This window comes from Lepidochelys kempii, chromosome 11 (genome assembly GCF_965140265.1).
Source record: "Lepidochelys kempii isolate rLepKem1 chromosome 11, rLepKem1.hap2, whole genome shotgun sequence".
NCBI lineage: Eukaryota > Metazoa > Chordata > Testudines > Cheloniidae > Lepidochelys > Lepidochelys kempii.
Genome location: NC_133266.1, coordinates 10,908,260 through 10,934,516, shown reverse-complemented (window position 1 = coordinate 10,934,516; position 26,257 = coordinate 10,908,260). Strand labels below are relative to the sequence as shown.

The window sequence follows — 26,257 nt, the reverse complement described above, 5'->3', positions numbered from 1 at the left end:
GCAGCTTTGCTGGTGCTGTTACTGGTAAATGCTTCCTTGCAGAACTTGTGGGAAAGCTGGTCTTTGAACCCCTGCCCTCCCATGCCTCTGTTAAGTACAGGAGTGATGGTGTTATGCTATTGCTATTTTCCTCAACCCGGGGGATGTGAAGAAATAGCTAAGGGGACACAACCAGACCTCTATATTGTTCTCCAGAGTCTCCACTTTCATTTGTAAACAAGACAAGTCAACCAATAAACCAACCAACACAAAAACTCCTAGCTCCTAGGGTTGTGAAGAAACCATTAAAAACATAAAGCAAATGTAACAAATGCGCAGATGTCTGCCTGAGTTTGCAGACAACCTGAAACAGTAGATTCTAAGTGTGATCTTTCCCGTTTATTTTAATGGGGTGTGAACTCAGATGCCAATGGTGATGCTTTAAACAGCAAGTTGCTAACTATTTCATAGCTCATCAAAGCATGTAAGAAGGGCAAGGATATATAGTATTTCAACCTTAACTATAGCAGAGCTGCTGCTCTGCTATAACAAAGATCTATGCAAGCATTTCTCAAAGTGGGATGGGAGGCGCAAAGGACTACCTGGGGGAGTGTTGAAGATGTATACATTACATTGAGTAGGGCTCTAACACCACATGGTGGGGTTGCAGGTAGTTTCATTTTCCTGAATGGCGGGGCGTTAGCTTTCAGAAGTTTGGGAAACACTATGCTAAGAAAATAAGGCAGGAACTGAACATAACCATCAATTAGAGAGTGAGAATGCTGACTGTCCACTAAGTGCTGCCGAATGTACAAAGTCAACAAACCCTAAAAAAAAAAAAAGGGACACATGTATTTTTCTCACTTCTCTTTCAGTTATACAGGAACGTGGATGTTCCCTGTAATACTAGCAGGTGCACCATTTTCAGAAAGAAATGGTGATGGTGGCTCCTTAAGCCTGAAATGGCTCCGTGAGTTCTGGCCATGGCTCCTAGGAAAACAGCTTTCATTCTTCTCTAAATAATGTCCTAGAGCTCCATCCAGCTGAACAAACAAAATTATCATTTATATGTTGTGGATGTGACTCTACTACAACATCTTAGATTTAATGAGTTTCATTGTAACTGAGCAGGCTTCCATTTACATAGGTTTACTGCTGTGATGGAATTGGTCATATATTACTGTCAGAAATACAGTTCACATGTCAGTATGACAGCAAGACAATATAAGGTGCTATCCTATAGCTAAGTTAGGAATATCTATGCAACAGCTTTGACTGCTGGAGCTGCCCCACTGATAACCACAGATCTCAAAAAATCCTACTGTAGATGCAGCCACAGAGTAAAGGTGTTCGATGCAGTTGATTGATCTAAGAAAATCTCAACTATTTCTGTGGTTTTGACATGGTGTTACTGTAGCTCAGTGTGTGGGAAATGGTGATGAGAATTCAATAAAACCTCTGGGGATAAGATTTACGGTCTCTGCAAGCTCATATTTGAAAGTTCCCACAGCAGCTTCTGGAGTTTATCCATGTTAAATTTGAAAAGCTCATTGCTGTCTGAGAATATTGCAGCTCCCATTGTAAGAGATAGCACATAAAGATTAGCAGAATTGAAAGACATTGTCAGCAGTTCCTTTTCTCAATCTTTTCCTAGTTTTCTCATGCATTTGATGACACTTTGTGTATAGTCGGTGCCATTCCGGGGTGCAGTCCAGACCAGTGAGGGGTTCTGTCACCACCTGCCCTGCACCTTAGGGTCCCTCACAATGCTTTGCTGCTGTAGTTCCCAACCTGGGCTGCTCACAAACAGCCAAACAGCATATAGGTCACACCCTGAGTGTCTGTGCATAGCTGCAGTCCTGATCCAGCAGCTCTGACCCCAGCAGCCTGTCAGCAACACACCAGCCACACTCTGGCTTCCAGCAGCCTTGGTTACTACTTGCAGGCTGACCTCAACACACCCTCAGTCTTGAATTTTCCCCCAAACATGTGTTCTGTGCTGCCCAGCCCTCTCCTGGACAGTTCAGATATTATAGATTCGTTGCCCCTGTACAGGGTCAATAGTCAATAACCAACAGCCTGTTATTTCAGTTACCAAGAAGCTCAGTTTAAACACAACACTGGATTAGTTTAGATTAAAAAATAAAACAAGTTTATTTAACAGCAAAGAGCGAGATTTTAAGCGAGTACAAGTATCAGATATTAAAGTCAGAAATGGCTACAAGAGAGGCAAAGGTAAAATGCTTTCTAGTAGCTAAAACTTAACAAACTAGATTGGTTCAAGGTAAAATCCTTAGCACTTGTTCCCAGCAATAGGGCTGACCAAAATTTTTCAGGTCAGGATGCCTTCTCGCCCCCTCGCCAAAGTCAAAAGGCTAGTTCCTTTGTTGTCTGAGGTGAAAGAGAGAGCAAGAGAGAGAGAGATCCTGGCATGGTTTTGCCCCTCACTTTTATAGTCCAGTTCCCCTTTGAAGTGGATTGTGTGAAGGGTACCCCTCAAAACAAAGTTTATTGAAGTCGTAAAGAAGGCAACGGGGAGTCTGGGGGTGAAGGTGGCCCATGCTTTTTCATCTCCCCTGCATATGCTGAGATGCAGATTTGCCTTGTCTTCTTCCTGCTGTCTCAAGGACCGTGTTTACTACTTATATGTAAACTGAGGTAAACACACATTTCTTTTTTTTCGGATAGACCTGTTTAACCACTCCTGGCTAGTCAGGCATGGCTTTGAACATTCGCTACCAACATCATACGGGGGAATTCATAACTTTATATGTAATGTTGCTACACACATTTCACCATGATATTGATGACCAGTGAGTTATTCATTTACCTAACAAGGCATATATTGTACAAAAATTATTATATTAGTGTGTATGATGTGAATACAGGGATACAATCGATCAAGTCAGTTTTCCCGTATAGTCAATTAGCAAGGGAGCAATAGGCTCACTAAACTGAAAAGAGTGACCCTTACAAACATCTACAGAGGAGTAGAAAATCGCTTGGGCCCAGATTTTATTTTGGGTTGTTGCATTCAGCATCATGATGCCTAACTAATTTAGGAGCATAAAATATCATTTTTCAAAAGGGATTTAGGCACTTGGGAATCTAAATTCCATAGCCAGTTGATGGGATTTAGACTCCTAAGGGCCTAAATCCTTTTTAAAAATTAGATTTAGGCTTCTAAATCTGTTAGGCATTATGACACTGAATGCAGCTATGTCTAAATACCTTTAACAATCTGGGACTTCATCTTTTATTTTAAAATTTTAAATCACAACATACTTTTAAAGAGTGTTCAATCAGAAATCTGATTTTTTTTTTAAAAAAAAAATCAAGTTAAGAAGGTTCCTTTAAATAAGTGTTGCAAGTAAGAGTCAAGTCCATTTGAGTAAGAAGTTTTAGTATTGTGTTTTATTTGTGCAAGCAAAATTTCGCTACCAGAGGCTTTGACTGCAAAACACTGCCCTACAGTGGGTTTTATCTATGGCAAAAGCTACAGAATACATGGTTCAAAATCTCACCTATTTTGAGGGGGGGGGAAATGCAAGAGTTCTTCACACAGCTTTGGATAATTTATATGGCCCATGATCTCATGGTTGTAAATGACCTCAATAGTGTGTGTGTTTACCACAGTTTGTCCTGGCCTTGCCCCAACCCAAAACTGTCAATGCACATGTACCTACTGAGGTCTTTTATTCCCTTCAAATTAATCACACAATTGACATAATGTAAATTTAGTATATGATAGTCAATTGGCCCTAGTCAAAAGCAAATACAGTTTACTAATTGGCTGAGACCTTGCAGTTTATCTGCTTGGATTTCTGGAATTAAGTATTTGCTTAAGATTATATCTGCGTTTACTAAGACTAACATCATACTGGACTGTGCTTCACCGTTGGGGAAAACTTGTCCCATGTATCTTTTATCATCTGTTGACATAAAGGCATTTGTAATGTAACCAGATAGGTTTGCTTTTATGGGTCTCCAGACCAGATTTACTGGCTAGCTTTTTTTTTGATTGCTACTGGTTGAAAGCCTCTCGCTAAGCTGTAATAAAATGTACAGACAGTGTCACTTTTATTATTCAGAGCAGTAAATATTTGGTTGTAGATACCTAATCTGTTCTTTCTGCCAGTGTTTTTCTGGCATCAGAAGATATATATAGACCTGTAACTATACAAGGGGTTGCAGCTAGAGAACCACAAATGATCGTACAGGTTAGAAAAGTAAAAGTTCTGTGGCTTTTTAAAAGATAATAGAGTCATTTCATACTTGTGTATTTTTAGACACATTTAAAACACAGCTCTCTTGGAGATTAGCTAGAGTTTCCATAATGGTTGCTAATGTGAAGTTCATCTGGCACAAAATGTTCACAGTTGCAGCTCTTATAGATTAAATGATGCTGGTTTGATGCAGGTGAGAGACAGGAGTGACAGTCATGAGGTTTGTTTTCCCACACTCGTCTTTCTGTGGCTTCAGCAGTTTGTGATAATGTGTGGCTTCTTCTAACGAGTTTTGCCATGGAGCTGAAAGTTCCTTGCGGTTGCTCCCACCCCATTGTGGCAATATACTAGCAGTGCTCTCAGGGACCTGGGAGTCGGTAATGAGATAGATAGAACCCTTGCAGCAATTCAAACGCAGCCTTGGGGCAGTAGCAACCCCAGGTTGTTACTATCCAGTGGCTATTAAGATATCAATTATGAACCCTGTGCCCCAGTCAGTACCTTTGTTGGCACTCCCAGCAAAGTCAAAGGGGTATAAAGACTGAACTATTCACTCAAACACTATTGCAACTGGTCTCGGCATGAAAAGCCTGCAGTCTATTGGAGGGCGCTGTCAGTATGACTGCACCTTTCCTGTGAGTCATGAAGACTACCGTCTCCATGGTTGTCAATCTATCACCTTTCCCCAGCACTAAATTTACAAAGATGTTTTTTTAATTCAAAAAAGCATGACAATATAAAACATGACAGTTAACTCTCTGGTTACCATGGAAATAGCACCAGTCATTCTGTGAGAACGTGACAGGAATGTGGTGAATGCCTTGGAAACCACAGTTATGGCTTGGGACAAGAGAATCCGTATGGGGAATATATGGACTAACCTGTATCTTCATCCAAGACTTGAGCTGAACGAGGCTCAATCATTTCGAAAAAATTGTGGCTTTTTCTTTTCTAAAATTGTTTTGCTGTCCCTGCAATTTCTGGCTTTGAAATCCAAGATATGCAACAATAATTACGTGTGTCTGTTCTGGTGCTTGTGCTCAGCCAGATCCAGGAAATCTAAAAAAAAGGTGATCTCATAAGCTTATAAAAAAACAGCTTTTCAAATGCTCATTCCAGCAGAACCCTCGAACTCTTCAAGGGTTGCCCATCTCTCAGTAATTATATAGTAACATGCTTACGACCACTGTCACGTTGGTTTTTGTTAAGTCATTGTGGTCAGATCACATAATTCCCTACTAAACAAGTCTCCTGCGGAAATCTTGGTCTGAATGAAAACTGCAGGATTGATCTTGTACAAGCTACTCCTGCCTCCTCTACAAAACAGAGGCCAACAAGGGGAGGACAGAGAAAATCCTATGTTGAAAAAGCAGTGTTTTTTATTAGCTAGAAAACACCCACAAAATAAGTAATTCACAATACTATTATATCACCCCATAGCATTTCTGTTTTTATTGGTGATGAGCCTGAAATAAATCTCTGGGTTCAAACACACCCAACCTTTGCAGCAGTCTTGAGTCAGGTCCAAATGTCATAGCTATCTCTTACCACCAAACACCCCTGAACCTTGGGAGTATTTCCATCAAAGACAAAATGTGTAGTTAGAGTTGAAGAGGAGAAAACACCTTTTGTCACCTTGTGCAGTACCGTTATTTTCTTCTTAGCACTTACCAAATACAGTACCCGGCAAACGTTAAGTATTCTTCGCCAGTTCACCCCTCCTTTGGGAGGCACCCCCATTGTACAGGAGGCCAGAGTCAGTGCCAGAATTGAAACTTGGCTCCTAGCCCTCTGCCTTTGTCCTGTAAATTGCAGGCACATTGATTTGTGTTTTCCAAGGAATCTTAACTACAAAACTACAGTTTTGTTTCTGAATTTAATTGTTCAGTCTCAAGGCAAAAAAAGCCACCCCATTTGCACTCACCGGAGCTGTTTGTGGTCAGAGAGGAAGGGGTTATCATTTGCCAGTAAAATGGTGGGCACCAAATTTTGAGTACTTTGAAAAACTATCCCATTCTACTTGTCTGTGACACTTGGAAGGACAGGAAATAAAGCAATAAAGAAATGATCAGATGAATGCTCCTTATTTCTGTTGAAGTGCATGATTAATAGGTTAATGCAGGGGGATAAATGATCAGAAGCGAAGGCATGTGGGGAGTGATTGCCATATAAAATGTTTCAAAATACGTCTTGCAATTCTCTCATGTTTTTATTTTAGAAAGATGAGAAAGCGACAATAGCCAAGATGAACAGACAGCGCACCAATTCCATCGGCCATAACCCTCCACACTGGGGTGTGGATCGCCCCTTTTACAACCATCTGGGTGCTCACCAGGTCTCCAAGGAGATGAAGAGAATGGTAAAGATGTTTTGCTTTATGGAATATTTATTATTATTGTTTATTATTTATAGAGCACCATAGGCTGTGTATGGCACATTGCAGAAAAATAGGGTACAGTCCCTGCCTCGAGGAATTTACAGTCTAAGGGGCCAATCCTGCACACACTTACTATTGGACACAGTGACTATTACCTTGACTTCAGAAGGACAATTCACAGCAGTAATAGGTACTCCTGGACACAAGTGTTTTGTGGGATCGGGTCCTACATTATTTGAGGGTGACTAATACTGAGATGGGAGGTTGAAAGGCAAAAAAAGACTGCTTTTATTTAACTCTTCACCATGTTGTGAACACTCACCCAACGTTGAGTGAGAAGAGCAAGTTTTCTACTAAATATGTGTAGACACCAAGTTTTCCATATGTAAACGGGATTGATTTCTCCCAGCCCTACAAATCCATTGCACACTCTAGTATCTGCCAAAGGTTATTTTCATTGCTTTTGGTTTTTTATGTACACCTACTGTAAGTAATGTCATCATTTATACTCACTGGTCTCCAGGGTCCCTACTAAAAGGAATCTCTTTCATGACTTGCACCTCTCCAAAGGAAAAGTGGCAGCTCCATCACTCGAATTATTTAAGATTGCACTACACAAAGCACTCAAGAATACACTGTAAAGCATATGGAATAGTTGACCTATGGTAATGGGTCTCTAGTTCCTAGCCTTCCTTTGGGAAAATTGAATTTGCTATCCAGCCAGTTGCCAACACAACTTCTTGACAGGGCAGTGCTGCTCTCTGGCTCATTTTAGGCAACGTTGGAGATGGTGAGTCCTTATTTCCCTGTATTCCCTGCAAGAAAGATGAAGGAAAAGAAAGCACTTTATTTTAATAGGCAATTCATAATAATAACACTTAGCACTTTTGTAGTAATTTGCATAGTCAAATTTTTTTACAAACATTAATTTATTAATTATTGATTAATCAAAACGTTTAAAATAAATGAATTTCCTTTAATCTACATATCAAGTTAATTCAGGGCAAAATTAAAAATGTGTCTCCAGTTACAAATGGGTATGTCTCTGAGATTGTAGAATCCATAAGTGTAGGACTGGAAGGGACCTTGAGAGGTCATCTAGTCCAGTCCCCTGCACTCAAGGCAGGACTAAGTAATAACTAGACCATTCCTGACAGGTGTTTGTCTAACCTGTTCTTAAAAATCTCTAATGACTGAGATCCACAACCTCCCTAGGCAATTTGTTCCAGTGCTTAACCACTCTGACATTTAGGAAGTTTTTCCTAATGTCCAAACTAAACCTCCCTTACTGCAATTTAAGCCCATTGCTTCTTGTCCTATCCTCAGAAGTTAAGGAGAACAACTTTTCACCCTCCTTCTGTCGCAACCAGATAGAAAACTGCTATCATGTCCCCTCTCAGTCTTCTCTTCTTGCTAAACAAGCCCAATGTTTTTCAGTCTTTCCTCATAGGTCATGTTTTCTTGACCTTTAATCATTTTTGTTGCTCTCTTCTGGACTTTCTCCAATTTGTCCACATATTTCCTGAATGTTGTGCCCAGAACAGGACACCATGTTCCAGGTGAGGCCTTATCAGCACAGAATAGAGTGGAAGAATTACTTCTTGTGTCTTGCTTACAACATTCCTGCTGATACAACAAGCCAGACTGATGTTCGCTTTTTTATTTTTCCCAAGAGTGTTACACTGTTGACTCATATTTAGCTTGTGATCCACTATAACCCCCAGATTCCTTTCTGCAATACTCCTTTCTAGGCAGTCATTTCCCATTTTGTATGTGTGCAACTGATCATTTCTTCTGGGAGTACTTTGTATTTGTCCTTATTGAATTTCATCCTGTTTACTTCAGACCATTTCTCCAGTTTGTCCAAATTATTTTGAATTTTAATCCTATCCTCTAAAACACTTGCAAGCCCTCCCAGCTTGGTATGATCTGCAAACTTTATAAGTGTGCTCTTGATACCACAGCCACTTGGAAATTACAAACTAGACACAGTTCATTATTTTGCACACATAATTATGTAGCATGTCGCATATGCCCCCATATATTTTTGAAATTGCAGCGCTTACTGGGTGATAGGAGAATTATTTTTTGTTTCTGCTAAGCATAATTAGGTAGGATTGAGGGTCTCTGCATTTTTCTGCAAACAGCTTATCATTAAGGCTACGTTTTAGTTACGGGTATTTTTAGTAAAAGTCATGGACAGGTCACGGGCAATAAACAAAAAGTCATGGCCCCTGGGCCCTTTCCATGACTTTTACTAAAAATACCTGTGACTAAATCTTACCTGCTGAGAGCAGGGCGCTCCTGAAGACTGCTGCTGGGGGGAGCAGTGCGGGCTGACGCTTCTGCTGGGGTGGTGGCAGCCTGGAGCCCTGCTGCAGCTGGGGGTGGCCCGGGACATCCGGCCTTTTGGCAGGGGAGAAGTCCATGGTGCCCTGCCACTGGAGGGGGGCGGCCCATGCCCTCCACCACCACCCGGGGACGGCCCATCGCCCTGCTGCTGCTCTGGGCAGGAGGCAGGCTGTGGCCCCACTGCCACCGCGGCTGGACCAGGCCGGGGACGGCCCAGGGCCCGGCCGCCACTGCTGCTGGTCCGGGACCGCTGCTCCAGGGCAGCACCAGGGACCAACTGCCTGGGGCTGCCAGAGCAGCAGCCAGTGTGGCTGGCCCCTGGGCTTTCCCAGCTGCGGGGCTGGTCCTGGAGTCAGCCGCACCAGCGCTGCAAAATTCACGGAGGCCACAGAAAGTCTCGGAAGCCATGACTTCCGTGACCTCTGTGAATGATTCGCAGCCTTACTTAGCTTTTTGGTGTGTAATGTCAATGATATGTTAAAAGAACATTATTAAAGTTGCAACATTAAGCACTCAGAAATTAGGAAATTCCATCATGCAGATGGCCTGGCTCACAGCAGCTGGGAACAGCCATTAAGCACATTAAGCAGTGTGCCCTTGTTGCCAAGAAGGCCAATGGCATTTTGGGATGTATAAGTAGGGGCCTAGCGAGCAGATCGAGGGACGTGATTGTTCCCCTCTATTCGACATTGGTGAGGCCTCATCTGGAGTACTGTGTCCAGTTTTGGGCCCCACACTTCAAGAAGGATGTGGATAAATTGGAGAGAGTCCAGCGAAGGGCAACAAAAATGATTAGGGGACTGGAACACATGAGTTATGAGGAGAGGCTGAGGGAACTGGGATTGTTTAGTCTGCAGAAGAGAAGAATGAGGGGGGATTTGATAGCTGCTTTCAACTACCTGAAAGGGGGTTCCAAAGAGGATGGCTCTAGACTGTTCTCAATGGTAGCAGATGACAGAACGAGGAGTAATGGTCTCAAGTTGCAGTGGGGGAGGTTTAGATTGGATATTAGGAAAAACTTTTTCACTAAGAGGGTGGTGAAACACTGGAATGCGTTACCTAGGGAGGTGGTAGAATCTCCTTCCTTAGAGGTTTTTAAGGTCAGGCTTGACAAAGCCCTGGCTGGGATGATTTAACTGGGAATTGGTCCTGCTTCGAGCAGGGGGTTGGACTAGATGACCTTCTGGGGTCCCTTCCAACCCTGATATTCTATGATTCTATGATTACAGGGGAAGTCCATAAGAGACTCAAATATGCTCAGTGAGGGTAGAGTCTTTGGAGATTTTAACTGGTAAAATCTAAAAGTCTCTCTGGAGCATGTGCAAACTGTGATTTTCTCCCCCAAAGGCTTATAACGTGGCCAAATTTAGGCAGACTTTCACAGGCATGGCAAAAAGCATATTGTTGACACAAAGACCACTCCCCAGTCAAATTTCAAGTCCCTCTTCCAAAGCATGCAGACGCTAGGACTGGAAATTGTTACCAGAATTTTTTAACAAAGGCATAACAAAATTTTCCTAAAAATTCAGCCAAATGCAAACCCCTGCATGTAAAATTTCAGCCCAAACAATTAGTTTGGTGAAGTTATAAGCAACTGAAAACAGGGTAATATAATGGGAAGTGTCAGATAACCTTAATAATAGGTGATGCTACCAGCCTGCCTATAATATCTTTTACCTTCACAATAATGAAGCCTAATCCACTTGTATCTCCACAGTCATGTGATCTTGTTTAATAAATGTAGGCTTTCTTTCCCTTCCCAAGCTCTTTAAATGTAGTTCCATGTAATAGCCATAACATATTATCTGTCTGGCAGTACAATTTGTTAGTGGACGAATCTATGTTATCTTTTCAGTAGTTTGGACTCAGTAGGCATGATGTTATTAGGAAATCCTAATCAAGATAGCATGTAATTATAAGTAGAAGTTTCTTTTGAATTGGCTTGAAAAGGGTTGTTGCATCATCCTATTCAGAAATGAGGCTTGAGCACACCAAATGGTATTATGCGTCACGCTGTTAATTACAGCTTACCGTGTCTAGCTCATTGTTCAGTTGGAAAAACATAATTATTTATTGACATATCAAGATAAGATTTAAAAAAATTGCTGCCAATTGCTTGGGAGTGGGAGAGCGTTCTGGAACAAGAGAAGACGGTGTCACTTTCTCATTCCTTTACATGTCTTGTACCTTAACTTGCAATGACTTTTACCTTTAGAAAGAGTCTTCAGCTTAGAAATTCTTTCCTGGTAGATCAACCTCCATTCCTTTTAGTAGCAGTTAATACTTCTTGGTTACACTGATGGGAGACTTTAATTTGAGAGGCTGACATTGTCTACAGCTCTTTGTGTCAGATTCACTCCTGAAAACCAATTTGAAACTGGCTCAGTTTTGTTTTTTACTTATTTTCAGGTTTTGAGACCCCACTATCACTTTTATGCAACACTTTCCTTTTGTTTGTGATGCTGTAGCCAAAAATAATACCTGCATTCTCCATGGAAAAGATCATTTTAATGTCCACTAGGCAGGTGGTTTGCTGTTTCAATCATAGGTGGGATTTTTTCTCCCTTAAGATAAATTCTCCTTATGCAGCTTTGTAATAGTTAGCTTTGATTTCTACCCTGCCACATGGGTAGTGCAGTGGATGTATAAAATACATGTTGCAGCTATTGTAATGGATACATACCCTGTGTTGTGTGCGCACATACACACTATGTCTGTAAACTATATGTCTATAGACATAAAATATGAGTGCACAAAAATATGTGTAGGTGGACAAGGGTTTTATCAGCACCTATGTGGGAAGATGTCATGGCTTTGAGCTTCATGAGTAACAATGTCATCCCAAACTCCTGAAAATGTACCCCTCCCTCCATACCACTCACTGTGCATTTTTTCCCATTCCCAGCCCTCTAAGATTGTTTGTAATATTCACGTTCAGATATATGGGCCCATAAATCTGGATTAGCCAAAGGAAAACACTGGAGACAGGAAGTGAGACTAAAGTAGTAGCCACACCTACTTTCTCTTCAGGATGCACAGCTTTGAGAATGCAATGTGTTTTGTAAATATACAGATGCAGTTACCAAAATAAATGGATGGATAGCATTTTTAAATACATTGATATTGCAATTGAAGTACATTGTGGTGGAGTGTGTCTGTGTGTGTGTGTGTGTGTGTGTGTGAGTGAGAGAGAGAGAGAGAAATACAAATATTTTTCTCTAGGTAGAAGAGCTATATGATGGTGTGGTATAAAGGTTTTCATTAGCGATCCCTCAGGGTCAGGGATGATCTCTTCCACAGGTTTTTATTTTGATGGGTCCTTTGGTGACTGAGGAGTCCGATCCTTGAGCCGCAAACTCATTGGCAAACATTGCAGGTAATGTTGGAAGGCAGTGTTGGGCCATGATTGCTACATGACACTCGTCAGTCCTTTCTTTTCTGGCATTTTTATGTGACCAGGGCAAGGCGATTTTCCTCAAAAGCGATCGTCCTTACTCTGACAAGTCTTGGCCAGTTAGCCCTGTCCTGGGCTACTGTCTCCTAGTGTGTGGTATTGATTCCACATCTCTTAATGTTTGTCTTAAGGGTGTCTTTAAAGCATTTCTTTTGGCCTTCCTGTTGTCACACACAAGAGAAACTACACGCTTTTGAATTGCATTTCCTCAGCAAAGACATTTTGGAAACAAATTTCCACATTCAGGGGGACAGAGAGAAATGTTCTAATGGCAATTTGATTATTTTTTTAAATCCTGTATGTGGGGGCTCTGAGGTTTGAAATATATTAGTGGTACTGGGTGAGATGGATTAGTGGTCACAGTGCCCATACCCTTTTTTCTATAACTTTGTAAGCTTTATCTTGTCACTTCATTGTAACATGACACTTATGTCATGATGCAATGCAGCCATTCTTGCAGTGAGACACCAGCCCAGTAGAGCACTTCTCACCAGCAATAGAGCATTGGTAGTGGGAGAGCACTGGGTGCTCTGGGAAGTAGCTAGTCCTCATCTTCTCTTTGTGCTCTGGGGATGGGTTTCCAGAGGGTGAACTCAGTTGGGCTAGAATCACACTGTGATACCAACAACGCAGAACATCAAGTTGACACGTTTGGGTTAGGTTCATTATTCTCAAACAAGAAGTATTCACATGGGCCAGGATATCTTTTTTTTTCCTGAACCACCTGCCTGGTCCCAATTTTCTATTGAAGATTCAGGGTGGAGTAAAGTTAAGTGGGGTCTGAATTCAGTGAAATTACACCCTTTCTGGCTCACTCAGCCTTCTCTGACAGCCTCTGAAGCTCTTCTTCGTAGCCTTTCCTGGAGTGGTAGGAAGATTGATTATCTTGGATGGCAACCTGGGCAACAGTGACCATGAGATGGTCGAGTTCAGGATCCTGAAAAAAGGAAGAAAGGAGAGCAGCAGAATATGGACCCTGGACGTGAGAAAAGCAGACTTTGACTCCCTCAAGGAACTGATGGGCAGGATCCCCTGGGAGGCTAATATGAGAGGGAAAGGAGTCCAGAAAAGCTGGCTGTATTTTAAAGAACCTTTATTGAGGGCGCAGAAACCAACCATCCCAGTGTGCAGAAAGAATAACAAATATGGCAGGTGACCAGCTTGGCTTAACAGAGAAATCTTCGGTGAGATTAAACACAAAAAAGGAAGCTTACAAGAAGTGGAAACTTGGACAGATGACTAGGGAAGAGTATAAAAATATTGCTCGAGCATGCAGGGGTGTAAGCAGGAAGGCCAGAGCACAACTGGAGTTGCAGCTAGCAAGGGGTGTGAAGGGAACACGAAGGGTTTCTACAGGTATGTTAGCAAAAAGGTGGTCAGGGAAAGTGTGGGACCCTTACTGAATGGGGAAGGCAACCTAGTGACTGATGATGTGGAAAAAGCTGAAGTACTCAGTGCTTTTTTTTGCCTCGGTCTTTACAGACAGGGTCTGCTCCCAGACTACTGCACTGGGCAGCACAGTATGGGGAGGAGGTGAGCAGCCCTCAGTGGTGAAAGAACAGGTTAAGGACTATTTAGAAAAGCTGGACATGCACAAGTCCATAGGGCCAGATCTAATGCATCCAAGGGTAATGAGGGACTTGGCTGATGTGACTGTAGAGCCATTGACCATTATCTTTGAAAACTGGTGGCGATCGGGGGAGGGCGATTGGAAAAAGGCAAATATAATGCCCATCGTTAAAAAAGGGAAGAAGGAGAATGCGGGGAACTATCAACCGGTCAGCTTCACCTCAGTCCCTGGAAAAATCATGGAGCAGGTCCTCAAGGAAACCATTTTGAAGCACTTGGAGGAGAGGAAGGTGATCAGGAACAGTCAACGTGGATTCACCAAGGGCAAGTCATGCCTGACCAACCTGATTGCCTTCTAGGATGAGATAACTGACTCTGTGGATATGGAGAAAGCGGTGAACATGATATATCTTGACTTTAGCAAAGCTTTTGATACAGTCTCCCACAGTATTCTTGCCAGCAAGTTAAAGAAGTATGGATTGGATGAATGGACTATAAGGTGGATAGAAAGCTGGCTAGATCGTCGGGCTCAACGGGTAGTGATCACCAGGTCGATGTCTAGTTGGCAGCCGGTATCAAGCAGAGTGCCCAAGGGGTCTGTCCTGAGGCCGGTTTTGTTCATCCAGTTTAATGATCTGGATGATGGGCTGGATTGCACCCTCAGCACGTTCGCAGATTACACTAAACTGGGAGAAGAGGTAGATATGCTGGAGGGTAGGGATAGGGTCCAGAGTGATCTAAACTAATTGGAGGATTGGGCTAAAAGAAATCTGATGATGTTCAGCAAAGACAAGTGTAGAGTTCTGCACTTAGGATGGAAGAATCCCATGCACCACTACAGGCTGGGGACCGACTGGCTTGCGGCAGTTCTGCAGAAAAGGACCTGGGGATTACAGTGGACAAGAAGCTGGATATGAGTCAACAGTGTGTGCTTGTTTCCAAGAAGTCTAATGGCATATTGGGCTGCATTAGTAGGAGCACTGCCAGCAGATCGAGGGAAGTGATTATTCCCCTCTATTTGGCACTGGTGAGGCCACATCTGGAGTATTGCATTCAGCTTTGGGCCCCCTGCTACAGAAAGGATGTGGACAAATTGGAGAGAATCCAGCAGAGGGCAATAAAAATGATTCAAGGGCAGGGGAACATGGTTTACAAGGAGAGGCTGAGGGAACTGGGCTTATTTAGTCTGCAGAAGAGAGGGGTGAGGGGGGATTTGATAGCAGCCTTCAGGTACCTGAAGGGGAGTTCCAAAGAGGATGGAGCTTGGCTGGTCTCAGTGGTGGCAGATGATAGAACAAGGAGTAATGGTCTCAAGTTGCAGTGGGGGAGGTTTAGGTTGGATATTAGGGGAAACTTTTTCACTAGGAGGGTGGTGACACACTGGAATGGGTTACCTAGGGAGGTGGTGGAATCTCCATCCTTAGAGGTTTTTAAGGCCCAGCTTGACAAAGCCCTGTCTGGGATGATTTAGTTGGGGTTGGTCCTGCTTTGAGCAGGGGGTTGGACTAGATTACCAACTCTGATATTCTATGATTCTATGATCTTCTTCCTCCCCCTCCTCCATTCTTGATCTTCCTGCCAAGTAGAGCAACAGAGCCCATCCGAGAGGTGGCCAGCTAGCACCAATCAGGGCACACTGCACCACTTCCAAGGCCCCTCTGTTTCTGGCTCACTGTCATACATGTGACCCCTCCCTGTGGGGTCCAGATCCCCAGGACTCTGCTTCATTCCCCCCTCAATGTTAACTGCCTCAGCTCCTCACAGAATTTCCACCATACCCTCTTTCTTTGCTCTTTGCCAGCCTCGGCACTATATCCCTCTGGCATTTAAAGGCCGGGGAGGATGGGAAACAGACACCATGAGAAATACCTGCCTGCTCCAAAAAAAGTAATGGAGAAAATAATCTGCCCTGTGTGAGAAACTGCTGTCAGTTGGCAGACTCTACTGTAAACCTTACTGGGGCACTGTTCCCTTGATGGGCCTGTGTTTGTTGCTTGTGATGCCTCTTCCAGCATAAACAGTGTAGAGCAATTAGAGTCATCTCACTCATGTTAATTAGCCAAAGCAAACTGAGTGGAAGAGACCTGGACAAGATCGGCATTATGACTGCACAGAACTGGAAAAGATCCAGAGTAACTCTGTGAAAGAATCTGCTGTCAGCTGGTTTCTATTTTTATTACTCGTAGGATATTTTTTTCTTTCTAAAGCCAGGGTAATGGACCCAGGATAAACTAGTATTTATTCCCCCATGGAAACACAATTTTGTTTGCACGGTGTGTGATATACACAAAAGAACAGAGTTTCTGCTCCTCACTGTTACACACTCAGGTTTTATTTTTAATTTAAGGGGATTTATAACATAGGTGTCTTGAGGATGTTTTCACTTGCTCAATAGTAACAATACTTTGCTTTTCTGTAACACCTTCCAGACTAGGATCTTGGCGTGTGTTAGGTGTATGAATGGATTGTAGTCTCTCACACTCCCAGGAGGTCGGGGAATATCTTTCTGTCTCAGTTCCCCCATCTGTAAAATGGGAATGTAAAAATTAAATCTCCTGGCCAAGGTCACAAACACAATCTGTAGCAGAGCTAAGTGTGGTTCTACTTCGAGAAAAGGAATCTTATGCTCTCTCTCAGGAATCTTATGCTCTCTCTGGCTCCTTGATGAGTTTCTGGGAGCCATTGTCAAATTGCTATAAAATGCAGCCGATTGCAGCCAGCCATATCTTTAATAAGAAAGTGCAGCCCACAGAGATCACGTGCACCAGCACGCAGTGTTACATCTGGATGCAAGTGGAAGGATAACATTGTTACAAGAGGAATTGATAGGCATGGATGGTTCGGGTAGACTAGCGGGGAGGCAAAAAGCACAGGTGGCTGAGCCCAGCTCCCAGCAGGGAGCCGAGAGCCCAGGGAGCAGCTGGGCTCCCAGCGTGTAGCTGCATGGAGCTGAGGGCCCTGGCCTTCTTGAATCAGTAGAAGTGTTTCTAGGGAGGACATGCAGTGCCAACAGAAGGAGGGTGATGTGGACATAGTGATGGCTGCTAACGTAGGTCGACTTAGGGCTGCAGCGTAGACATACCCTTAGATATCCGACTTTTACCCTTTCTGCCAGGATCACCTGATGATGTTTCCCCAAAGCCTCCACGATACAATTGCTGAGCTAATTACAACATAAAATTGAAACAGTCAAATACAGTTTAAAAAATAACCTGACAATAAATGTGTAAAAGTTATAAGAGCAAATTTGAAAAAATATTTTGGATACTATTAATGTAACAATTAAAGGCCTAGATAAACACATTTGAGACTCCATGTGGTTTCATTTGGAGCTCTATGGACACCCAAGAGCAGAATGTAGTACCAAATATTTTATTGCATTTTACATCCCAATAAAAGAGCACTCGCATAGTTGCCTGCTCATTCAGCTGTAAAAAAAAAAAAAAAAAAAGACACTTAGTACCATGCACTGCGTTAACTCAAACGACTGTCTCCATATTGTGCAACTAAGGCAGCCTATTTACACTATTCCTTGCCTCCACACTGCCTCACAATGACTCCCATTATTTAGGAAATCAAGGTTGGAAAAAGTCTCAAGGGAGCAAACCCTCCTAACTTTACTCCCACAAGTATTTCTGTTCTATTAACTATGATATGATTAAAAAAACAATAGTGAGGCAAATATTCCTCTCATTTACCCCCATGCAATATCACTGAAGGCAAGAGGATTTACTCCTGTGAGTGAGACAAATGGGGGCTAACTCCAATCAGTTCTCATTAGACCTGAACAAGTTCATCATTATCCTCTTTTCAAGCAATCATTTTATAATCATTGGCTACAGTGTGGAATGAGGCAGCTGAGAGTAGACATACCCACTATTTTTCCCCATCATTTTTAGATGCTCAGAATTGGTTTGTAATTTGTTTGACTGCAGAAATGAGAAAATATTAAGCCTTCTATTCTATTCTCATCTTTATATGTTTTTATACCATGCTCAGCACTATGGTGTATGAGCTCGCAGGAAATCTCACATCTAGTTTGTTTTGTTCTTACAGCCAGATCTGTAGGTAGCTCAAATTCAGTAAGAAAACTCTTCCCAGTGACTCCAGAACAACTCCCTTGATTTCAGTGGGGTTGCTGTACCTGTGTAGAGAACTTTGCTTAATATCTATGATCCATATTCTTCTTCTTTAGTGTCTGGAGAGTGCATAGAACTTCTTGGAACCACCATAAAAATGTTTAATACCTCATATAGGCGAAATACAATGAAAGTCAAACTTTATTCTGGTGGATCAAGACTGGCAATCATCCTGTATTAAATTCTTTAAAATAAAGTTAAAAGTCAGCACTTACTGTTTTACATATAATTAGCATATAGAACCTGAAGCTCTACAACTGATACCTGGAGTGTGTGTGTCTGTATGGTAATAAGTTTGAGTCAAGGGGACTTTACATTTATTACATTCTTATTTTTACTTGAAAATCTTGGAATTGCTCTAACAATATAGGAACATTCTAGACCATTTTGTTTTGAACGGCATCTTTTGAACAAACCATTTCCCCAAATGCTTTACATAATTAATGTAAATAATGTAGCAAAAGCTTAAGCTATTCCATAAATCAAGAAGTCACTTCAGACATTAAATCAAAGGTGTCAAATGCGGTCTAGAATGTGGACTGAATGACATGTTTAATTATTGTCTATGGTCCAAGCATTCAAAAATAAGGCCATACATTACCTACCCTTAATGCACAGCAGAACTCCCTCCGATATCACTGGGAGCTTTGCACAAAGATCAGGGGTAGAATTGTGGCACTTAGTTAACAATGAATGCCAAAACTTTCCAAAGGGGGCTCTGATTTTTTGAATGTCACAGTTCTTGGATGCTGAACCTTCAACAAAATCATTTCAGGGAAGCTGCAGTTGAAGTCAATGAGAGATGTTGATTGTTGCTCAGTTGCTTTGATTTCAGGCTCAACATATCTAAGATTGGGCACTTTAATTTTAACTCCATTTTGAAAATAGGAAATAAAGTTGTTGTTGCAGTCATCATCACGTGCTGGGAGGGGATTAAGAATGGGAAGAAATGATACAGAGCACTTCCTAGGTTTACTGATATTTCCATCTTTGTTTCTTGGCCATTTGGAAGTTCATTTACCAAATTTGCAAGCCCGGTTGCGGTAGCTGTGTGCACAGTGTAGGCCCATCTCTCTGATCTGTTCCATGTGAAAATATGGCCCCTGAATTGTCATCATCAAGATTAAAAGTTCATGAAAACTGGTATGTGTGTGAGGCTCACACTCCTCAGAGGTGTTGCTTCTGGCTAAGACAGTGCTACATTTGGAAGGTTATCTTAATAACCATAATGGCAAGAAATGTTCTGGGGGCAGGGGATTCTGTGAAAACTTTCATTCTGCAGAATATGAATCTGTTGCTGGGCGAGATCTATCCACCATGTTGGCCAGATCTAAGTCACAAGCCAGAAGGTGGACACTTGGTACTAAATGATGTTTAAGGAACAACTCGTCGCTTTTTACTGCCTGTGAAAAGTGCCAGTTGGCGCCATTGGAACTAAACCCCTCTAGTCACGAAATGGGTACAGCACAGGGCAGGAGCAGTGGAAGCTTCCTACACTACCTTGCAGATATGCCTCAACCTTGCTCTGAGGGTGCACACTTTTGGGCATGAGAAAGTAGTTTGTTCTTCATGCTGACTCATTCCTTAAAATCTTTGCTGGTGTTATACCAATAAAATAAAAACCAGCAGGATCTTATTAAAGAGGAAAAGGCAAAATACCACATTTATTGTGAATACAGAAAGAATCATAGTAAGCAGTTAGTTATAGCTATAACATTCCATTCAATCTCATATTTATTCACACATTCATTCATACAAACACACACACACAGAGGTTCTGCAAGGTTGTTATCATAGTTACCAGCCTCAGAGTTGCTCATGCCAAGCCACTGGCCAGGTGGCCTGGACATGAGGAGGGAGCAGGGCCTTGTCAGATGCTCATCTGATGCTCCTGGAAGTTGGTTTGCAGAATCAGACCCCAAAGTTCTCACTTTCCAGAGTCCATTTTTATAGGAATTTCTTCCTATGCCAGTCTATGGGAATTGCTTCATCATGCTGTTGCTGAATCAATCAGCAGATAGCACATTCCTGACAGCTCCGTGCTGCCAGATGTTATCTTGTTCTTTGGTTCTCCCATTCTTGAGGCTGTTGGGTGGATTCCAGTCTGCCCTCCGGGGGTCCTCTGTTTATTTCCACTTGACGCCTTCTTCAGCCGATGGACACTGGATTCTTAGGCTGGCACCTCCCTGATCATTCAGTTATTATCCACACCAAGCATCCATCCACATACATCCTCCATCTCTATTTTAATCACAATTGTTAATACAACAAAAGGGCGGGGAGTCTCTGGGTGCTGTTTCTGTTGTTACAGAGTATTGCTTTGAGTCTCTCTCTGTGTGAATTGCTTTGAGAACAGACTCTGTCTTAGAACGTACTAACGCAATTAGCAGCTTGCAAGTTTCACACATAGAGGGAGAGAAACAGTACCAAAAAACCAGAGACCTCTTAATTAGTAATACCCTGGAATTTAAACTATGGGGAATCAAACTCATTTGTGATTTTAATACAGAACTTCTTTAATATGATCCAACACTGGGGCTGGCAGTGAAGCTGCCGATTGTTATGGTGGTGCTTTCCAAGCATGTGGACAGTAGGAGGTAGACTGTGCTCAGAGGCTGTCACATCTTTAGAGCTGAATGAAAAGATAAAAGGCAGATGTAAGATTATTCACCTTCCTTCTTACATTTACAGTAGTTTAGTTATTGTAACAAGTGTTCTCAAAGTTGGTGTTGTTATTTCAAAAGGCTCTTGACTTGAAACAGAAATAGTGATCTGCTTGTCATATATTTGACAAACGTTTTATCACTTTCTTTAAATAATCTGTATCGATTGGCAAGTTCAAATAAACTCAGTCAGTTCATAAAGCAAGCAAGGAGATTAGAATGATTTGAACTGTTAGAGCAATAGGCACTCATATAAATCCAGATAATAAAATTTTGGAACAGAGACAGCAATACAACAGTCAGTCTTTCTCTCCCATTCCCCCCAAGCACTGTAATAAAAATTAATTAGTTGTGACTCATTCAACATAAAAGTAGGTTTTAAAATGTATTGGATCAAACAGATAGAAGACCTGTTAAATCATCTCGTCCATCCCTTGTTAATAACTATTGTCTTGGCTTTGTGCTGCGAGTGCAGCTAGGTGTGGATTAATATTCCTGAATTTATATATGTTGGATTATTTTAGTCATACAGCAGTTATCAGATTTCATTACTTTATTATTGCAATTGGGTCATGGAATAGTGTAGTTCCTATGGAAAGTGGTGGAAGCTCCAGCACTGGGGACATTTAAAATGAGACTTAACAAAAGATTAGATAAGACACTGCAACATTCCTTCTTTAGTGAATACATTGTAATAAAAGCCTTAATGTGTTTCCAACTCATTTTTAGACAGGGCTAGAAGATTTGTACCCTAAACAGGATCCATTTCATTGTCTTTATTTTAGATCTGTCCTTCACCTCCTTTGAACTCTATCTTGCTGATTTTTGTAGTGACCACTGCTGTGTCACCCTTCCAACAGCCACCAGATTGGTCTGGGTGGCATCATGGATGGGCTACCATCAGTTCCATTTTGTAGTGTGGCTAGTGCTTTATAAGCCGAGTGGTGCTGCTCTGATGAAGACCAGGGGCATCACTGACATAACTATTCAGTAAACCACAGAAGAGCAGGCCTGAGATGACTTGCGTAGCCGGATCCTTCCGTGGCAGCTTGAGCAGTGCTGACAACGGAGGCAAAGATTCTTTTGAAACCACATCATTAATTCAATTTTACCACTTTGTCATACCACTGACATGCTGTTTTTGTCTTACGGCTTGATTTTTAGAGGTGCTGAGCACCCACAATTTCCTTCTGGGTGTGAATTGTGGCTGCTGAACTGGGAGACCCTCTGGCAAACCTACAAAGCTGGTTTCCAGGTTCCAGCAGCAAGAGGGCCTCAAGAGGCCTCCAGTGCCATGTGAGGATTAAGGGGAGAGATTGTCTCAAATATTTGGGGTCCTGATCATGTAGGACTTTAAATATTACAAGGCCCACTCACTGAATTGCACCTGGAATGAAAAGGTGTACACATCTACATAGAGGATCCTTAAACCTCACCAAGCAGAGAGCAAATTGAGTTACCAAGCTGAAGGACACTTGAGGAGAGGACCTAAAACAAGGTATGTAGATAAGACAAGGCTGGATTTTTCACAGGTATTGAGCACTCGGAACTCCTATATTTTAAGCTTCTCAACTGAGCATTGTTGTTTAAGGCAGTGGTTTTCAAAGTTTGGGTCGCCACCAAGTACTGGGTCATGGAATGAAAGGCACTGGGTCGCCTTGCTCAGGAGCCAGGGACCCTGTCGGCCGGCCAGTAAAAACTAGTAGTCCCTACCTGTTCTGACACCACGCTGCGCCCCAGAAGTGGCCAGCAGCAGGTCCAGCTCGTAGGCAGGGGGGCCACAGGGCTCCGCATGCTGCCTCTGCCCTGAGCACTGGCTCTGCACTCCAATTGGCCAGTTCCTGACCAATGGGAGCTGGGGGCATCAGTGCCTGTGGGCAAGAGCCACGCCGAGCTGCTTGCATGCCTCCACCTAGGAGCTGGACCTGCTGCTGGCCGCTTCCGGGGCACAGCACCGTCCGCAGTGCCAGGACAGGCAGGAAGCCTGCCTCTGCACCCCGACTGCACCACTGACTGGAAGCTGCTGGAGGTAAGCCTGCGCCCCAATCCCCTGCCCCAGCCCTGAGCCCCCCCCAACCCTGAACCCCTCATTCCTGACCCCACCCTGCAGCCCTCACCCCTGCACCCCAACCCTCTGTCCCAGCCTGAGCCCCCTATCCCCAGCTCTGTTGGGTCGCGGGCATCAACAATTTTTTTCAACTGGGTCACCAGAAAAAAAGTTTGAAGTCCACTGGTTTAAGGAATGCCTTACTTCTGGTGGTCTGTCTGTCAGAGTTTGAGTGTGATCATCTTCAGAAAAAAGCACAAGACTTTTTTTTTCTCCCTGAACTTTATTATTATTATTTATTAAGACCATGATGTTCCGCAGTGATGCCTATGAAGATCAGCTAAACAATGACAGTTAGTTCACGTGGCAGTTGGGGAAAACCAATTATTATTTTTAATTTTCAGATCATTTGGAACCATCAAGTTGTGCAATAACTGGGCTCCACACCCAGGTGATCTCATATACGGTATCCTTGTTATTGGTCATATTCAGTGTATCATAAGCCCTCCAGAGCAGGGACTGTGTCTACTTGTGTTTCCTATGGCTCCTAGCACAGTGGAGCCCGGTTCTTGAACAGCACCTTTGAGCAATACTGCGGTGTAAAGGATTACGAATATTATTACACATATTCCTGAGATGACCTGACACTATGCCAATAACCATGCGGAAAAGCTTATGAATAAATATTACTGACTGAATGCCAATGGTGTGATCAATGATGTTTAAATGTATGACAATTCCTGCTCTGAGGAGCCTTCAATCAATTAGTCTATTGCATTTATTGGTTAGCACCAAGGTCTGTATTTTGGGCATATAAGACCCAATATTGCAAAGTGCCAGGCAGCAGTTGTATTAAAGTCAAGTTGAAGGAGATCAGCAGCCTTCAGATAGTTTCCCAGCACTTTGCTGTATTAGATACACAGTGAGGATTGGTTTTCTTCCCTGTACTTTGAATTTTCTCATGAGTGACATGTGTTTTTAATAATAATTAGATGTCGAATTAGCAAAGGTCTTAGATGCAAAATAAGGACCACTTCATGAACTGGTGCAAGTTAGCATTGCTCCATTCACTATCATCCAAGTCAATGGAGCTACCCTCGCTTACACTAGCCGAGGACCTGGCCATGTATCTTTAATGAACATACATTCTGCCTCTATATATAAAAGCACTAAAAGGCATGTCATTTCCACTAACAAACATCATGCAGAAAATCCACATGCTCACTGAGATCAGAATAGAGCCCTGAAGTATGTGGAAAATTCTAAACACTGACTATGCCCTTCTGCCAATTGCTTAGAGAGGGTCTACTTGAGGAAATGTTATGGGGAAGTACCCTAAGATTGTCTCAATTGAATCCCTGAGCAATGTTTTCAGTATCCCAGTGAAGTGCTTCTGTGCAAATAAGAAGTATTTCCTTTAATAATATCTTAGCCTTTTAGAAGTTGCATTGAAAGAAAAATCAGCTTGCAGGTTCTCTTGCATAATAATTCCATTGTGTGAGCTTCGCTATATGAAGAAGCCATCATTCATTCAAAATGGGAGTATTTGAAGTGAATAGTTTAATTTACTTAGCTAAAGAGGTTCCCACTAAATATAATTTTAAGCTGCTTCCCTTCAATTAAAATCCAAGTCACTCTTAAATATTTAACCTCATTAGATGAGAAGAAAAACTGAGTAATATATTTTTGCTATATCTGATGTATGCATTTTTGAGTCTTTCATTTTGAGAATCCAGCGTAAATTGAACTACTAGCATAGAAGTCTCTTATTCATCATTTCCAGTGTTTCAAGCAAGTTTTAGTGTTTAAACAAGAATCTAAATTAACCCAATATTATTTTTTAATGTTTTTTAAATGGGCTTGCCAGAAAAAAAATCAAAGTTTGCTTGTGCAAACCAGGTAATTGCACACTCAAATTGGCAGTTAGGCATGATTGTCAGATTTCTGTTGACCTGTGAAAGTTTGCCCATTATAAAGTGTTCACCTGTTTTTCTGAGAATCACTGCTGTGTCCTTTTGAAAATTGACCCAGTTGGTCTACATTTTCAAACTTAAAGAAAAGGAGTACTTGTGGCATACAGACTAACACGGCTGTTACTCTGAATTTTCAAACTTGGGTGCCTGAAATTTAGGAGTTCAGTATCAGTATGTAGTGTCAACATGTAGAGTCAGTAGGAACAGTGGATATTCCACTGCCATTGAAAATCAGGCCACTAATTTGGGCTCCTGTGTATGGGTTTAGTTCCCTAACTCCCAGGAATCCATGTCTGAAAATGTGGACTTTATGTTTAACAAGCAAGCACTGTCTGTGTTTTTTACATTAAGGTTCACCCCTGCCCCATTTGTTGGGTGATAGCTATTCAAGTTCAGACGATTTCTTTTGTCAGTGCAACTAGCTGTGATACCAGAAAAATTATGAGCACTTTGTCAACATGGTTAATCAGTGGGCTTTTATTTCTGACACCATCTTGTAAAATTGCATACAGGTGAAAAAAAAATCAACTCTTTTGACAGCTGTAAAGCAATTTAAGTGAAACAAATATCTGAGTGATGTTTCAGTCCCTCTTTAACCTTAAACCAATAGCACTTGTAGTATTCTTTGGCTCAGTTACCTGGACATGCAAAATTTTCTTGGACATGCTAAGTAAGTTTGTTGTGCATGCTAAAACATGCTTCCTTCCCATTCAGCATTAGTTTGCTAATAGGTAGTAATGAAGAGAATGGGACAGGAGGGTTCCTCTTTCTGCATGCCTGAATGGCAGTGTTTGAGTTGCAGTTTCAATTTTAAAGTGTGGGTTTAGTCTGAAAAGCGACTTTAAAAATGGCATTTCCTTGTTCAAAGTACCTGCTCTGTGTATTCAGACAAACAGACCTGTTGATTTCAGTGACAAAAATATGTTTTCTCTTGTTCGTCCTGCAAAGCCTACACAGCTTAGGGAAAATGTGCAGGATTTTGTTCTGCCTCTCACATCATCACCAGATTGATAACTTATTTCCAGTTGCAGGGCCAGATTTTGCCCTCATTTACAACTGTTCAATGCCATTGTCTCCAGTGTCATTGAGCAAGGGCAGTTGTGGGCAGGATTTGGCCAGCAGGCTGTGTATGGAAAGGATCCACATTAAATCTCAAGAACCCAGGCTAAGATTGCAATGCTAGCATTATTCCTGGGGGAATTCTGCAACAAAAAATTAAAAATTCTGCTCACAATATTTTAAAATTCTGCATATGTTATTTGTCAAAATAACACAATATCATCACACCAGTTTCAATTACTTTTGGTCATTTATTTCAAAATACCTGTCAGCAAGTATGTCTGTAACAATACAGATGACAAAAAAGATTCAGGAATTGTTTTTTGACAAAGGGATTTCTTACTAGGCATATTAATACAGACCTCTGAATAATAATTCATTTAAACTACACAGAACCGTATTTCCCGCACCCCCTCAGA

General features: G+C 42.1%; 1 protein-coding gene across 2 annotated transcripts in view; it reads left to right on the top strand.

Moving 5' to 3' along the window:
* Positions 1 to 26,257, top strand: part of ADCY5 (adenylate cyclase 5) — a 334,442-nt gene that overhangs the window by 253,880 nt on the left and 54,305 nt on the right. For both annotated transcript variants that reach the window (XM_073305114.1, XM_073305113.1), the window contains exon 8: positions 6,424 to 6,564. In XM_073305114.1, coding sequence (XP_073161215.1) covers positions 6,424 to 6,564 — 141 coding nt within the window. The remainder of the gene's footprint in view (positions 1 to 6,423; positions 6,565 to 26,257) is intronic.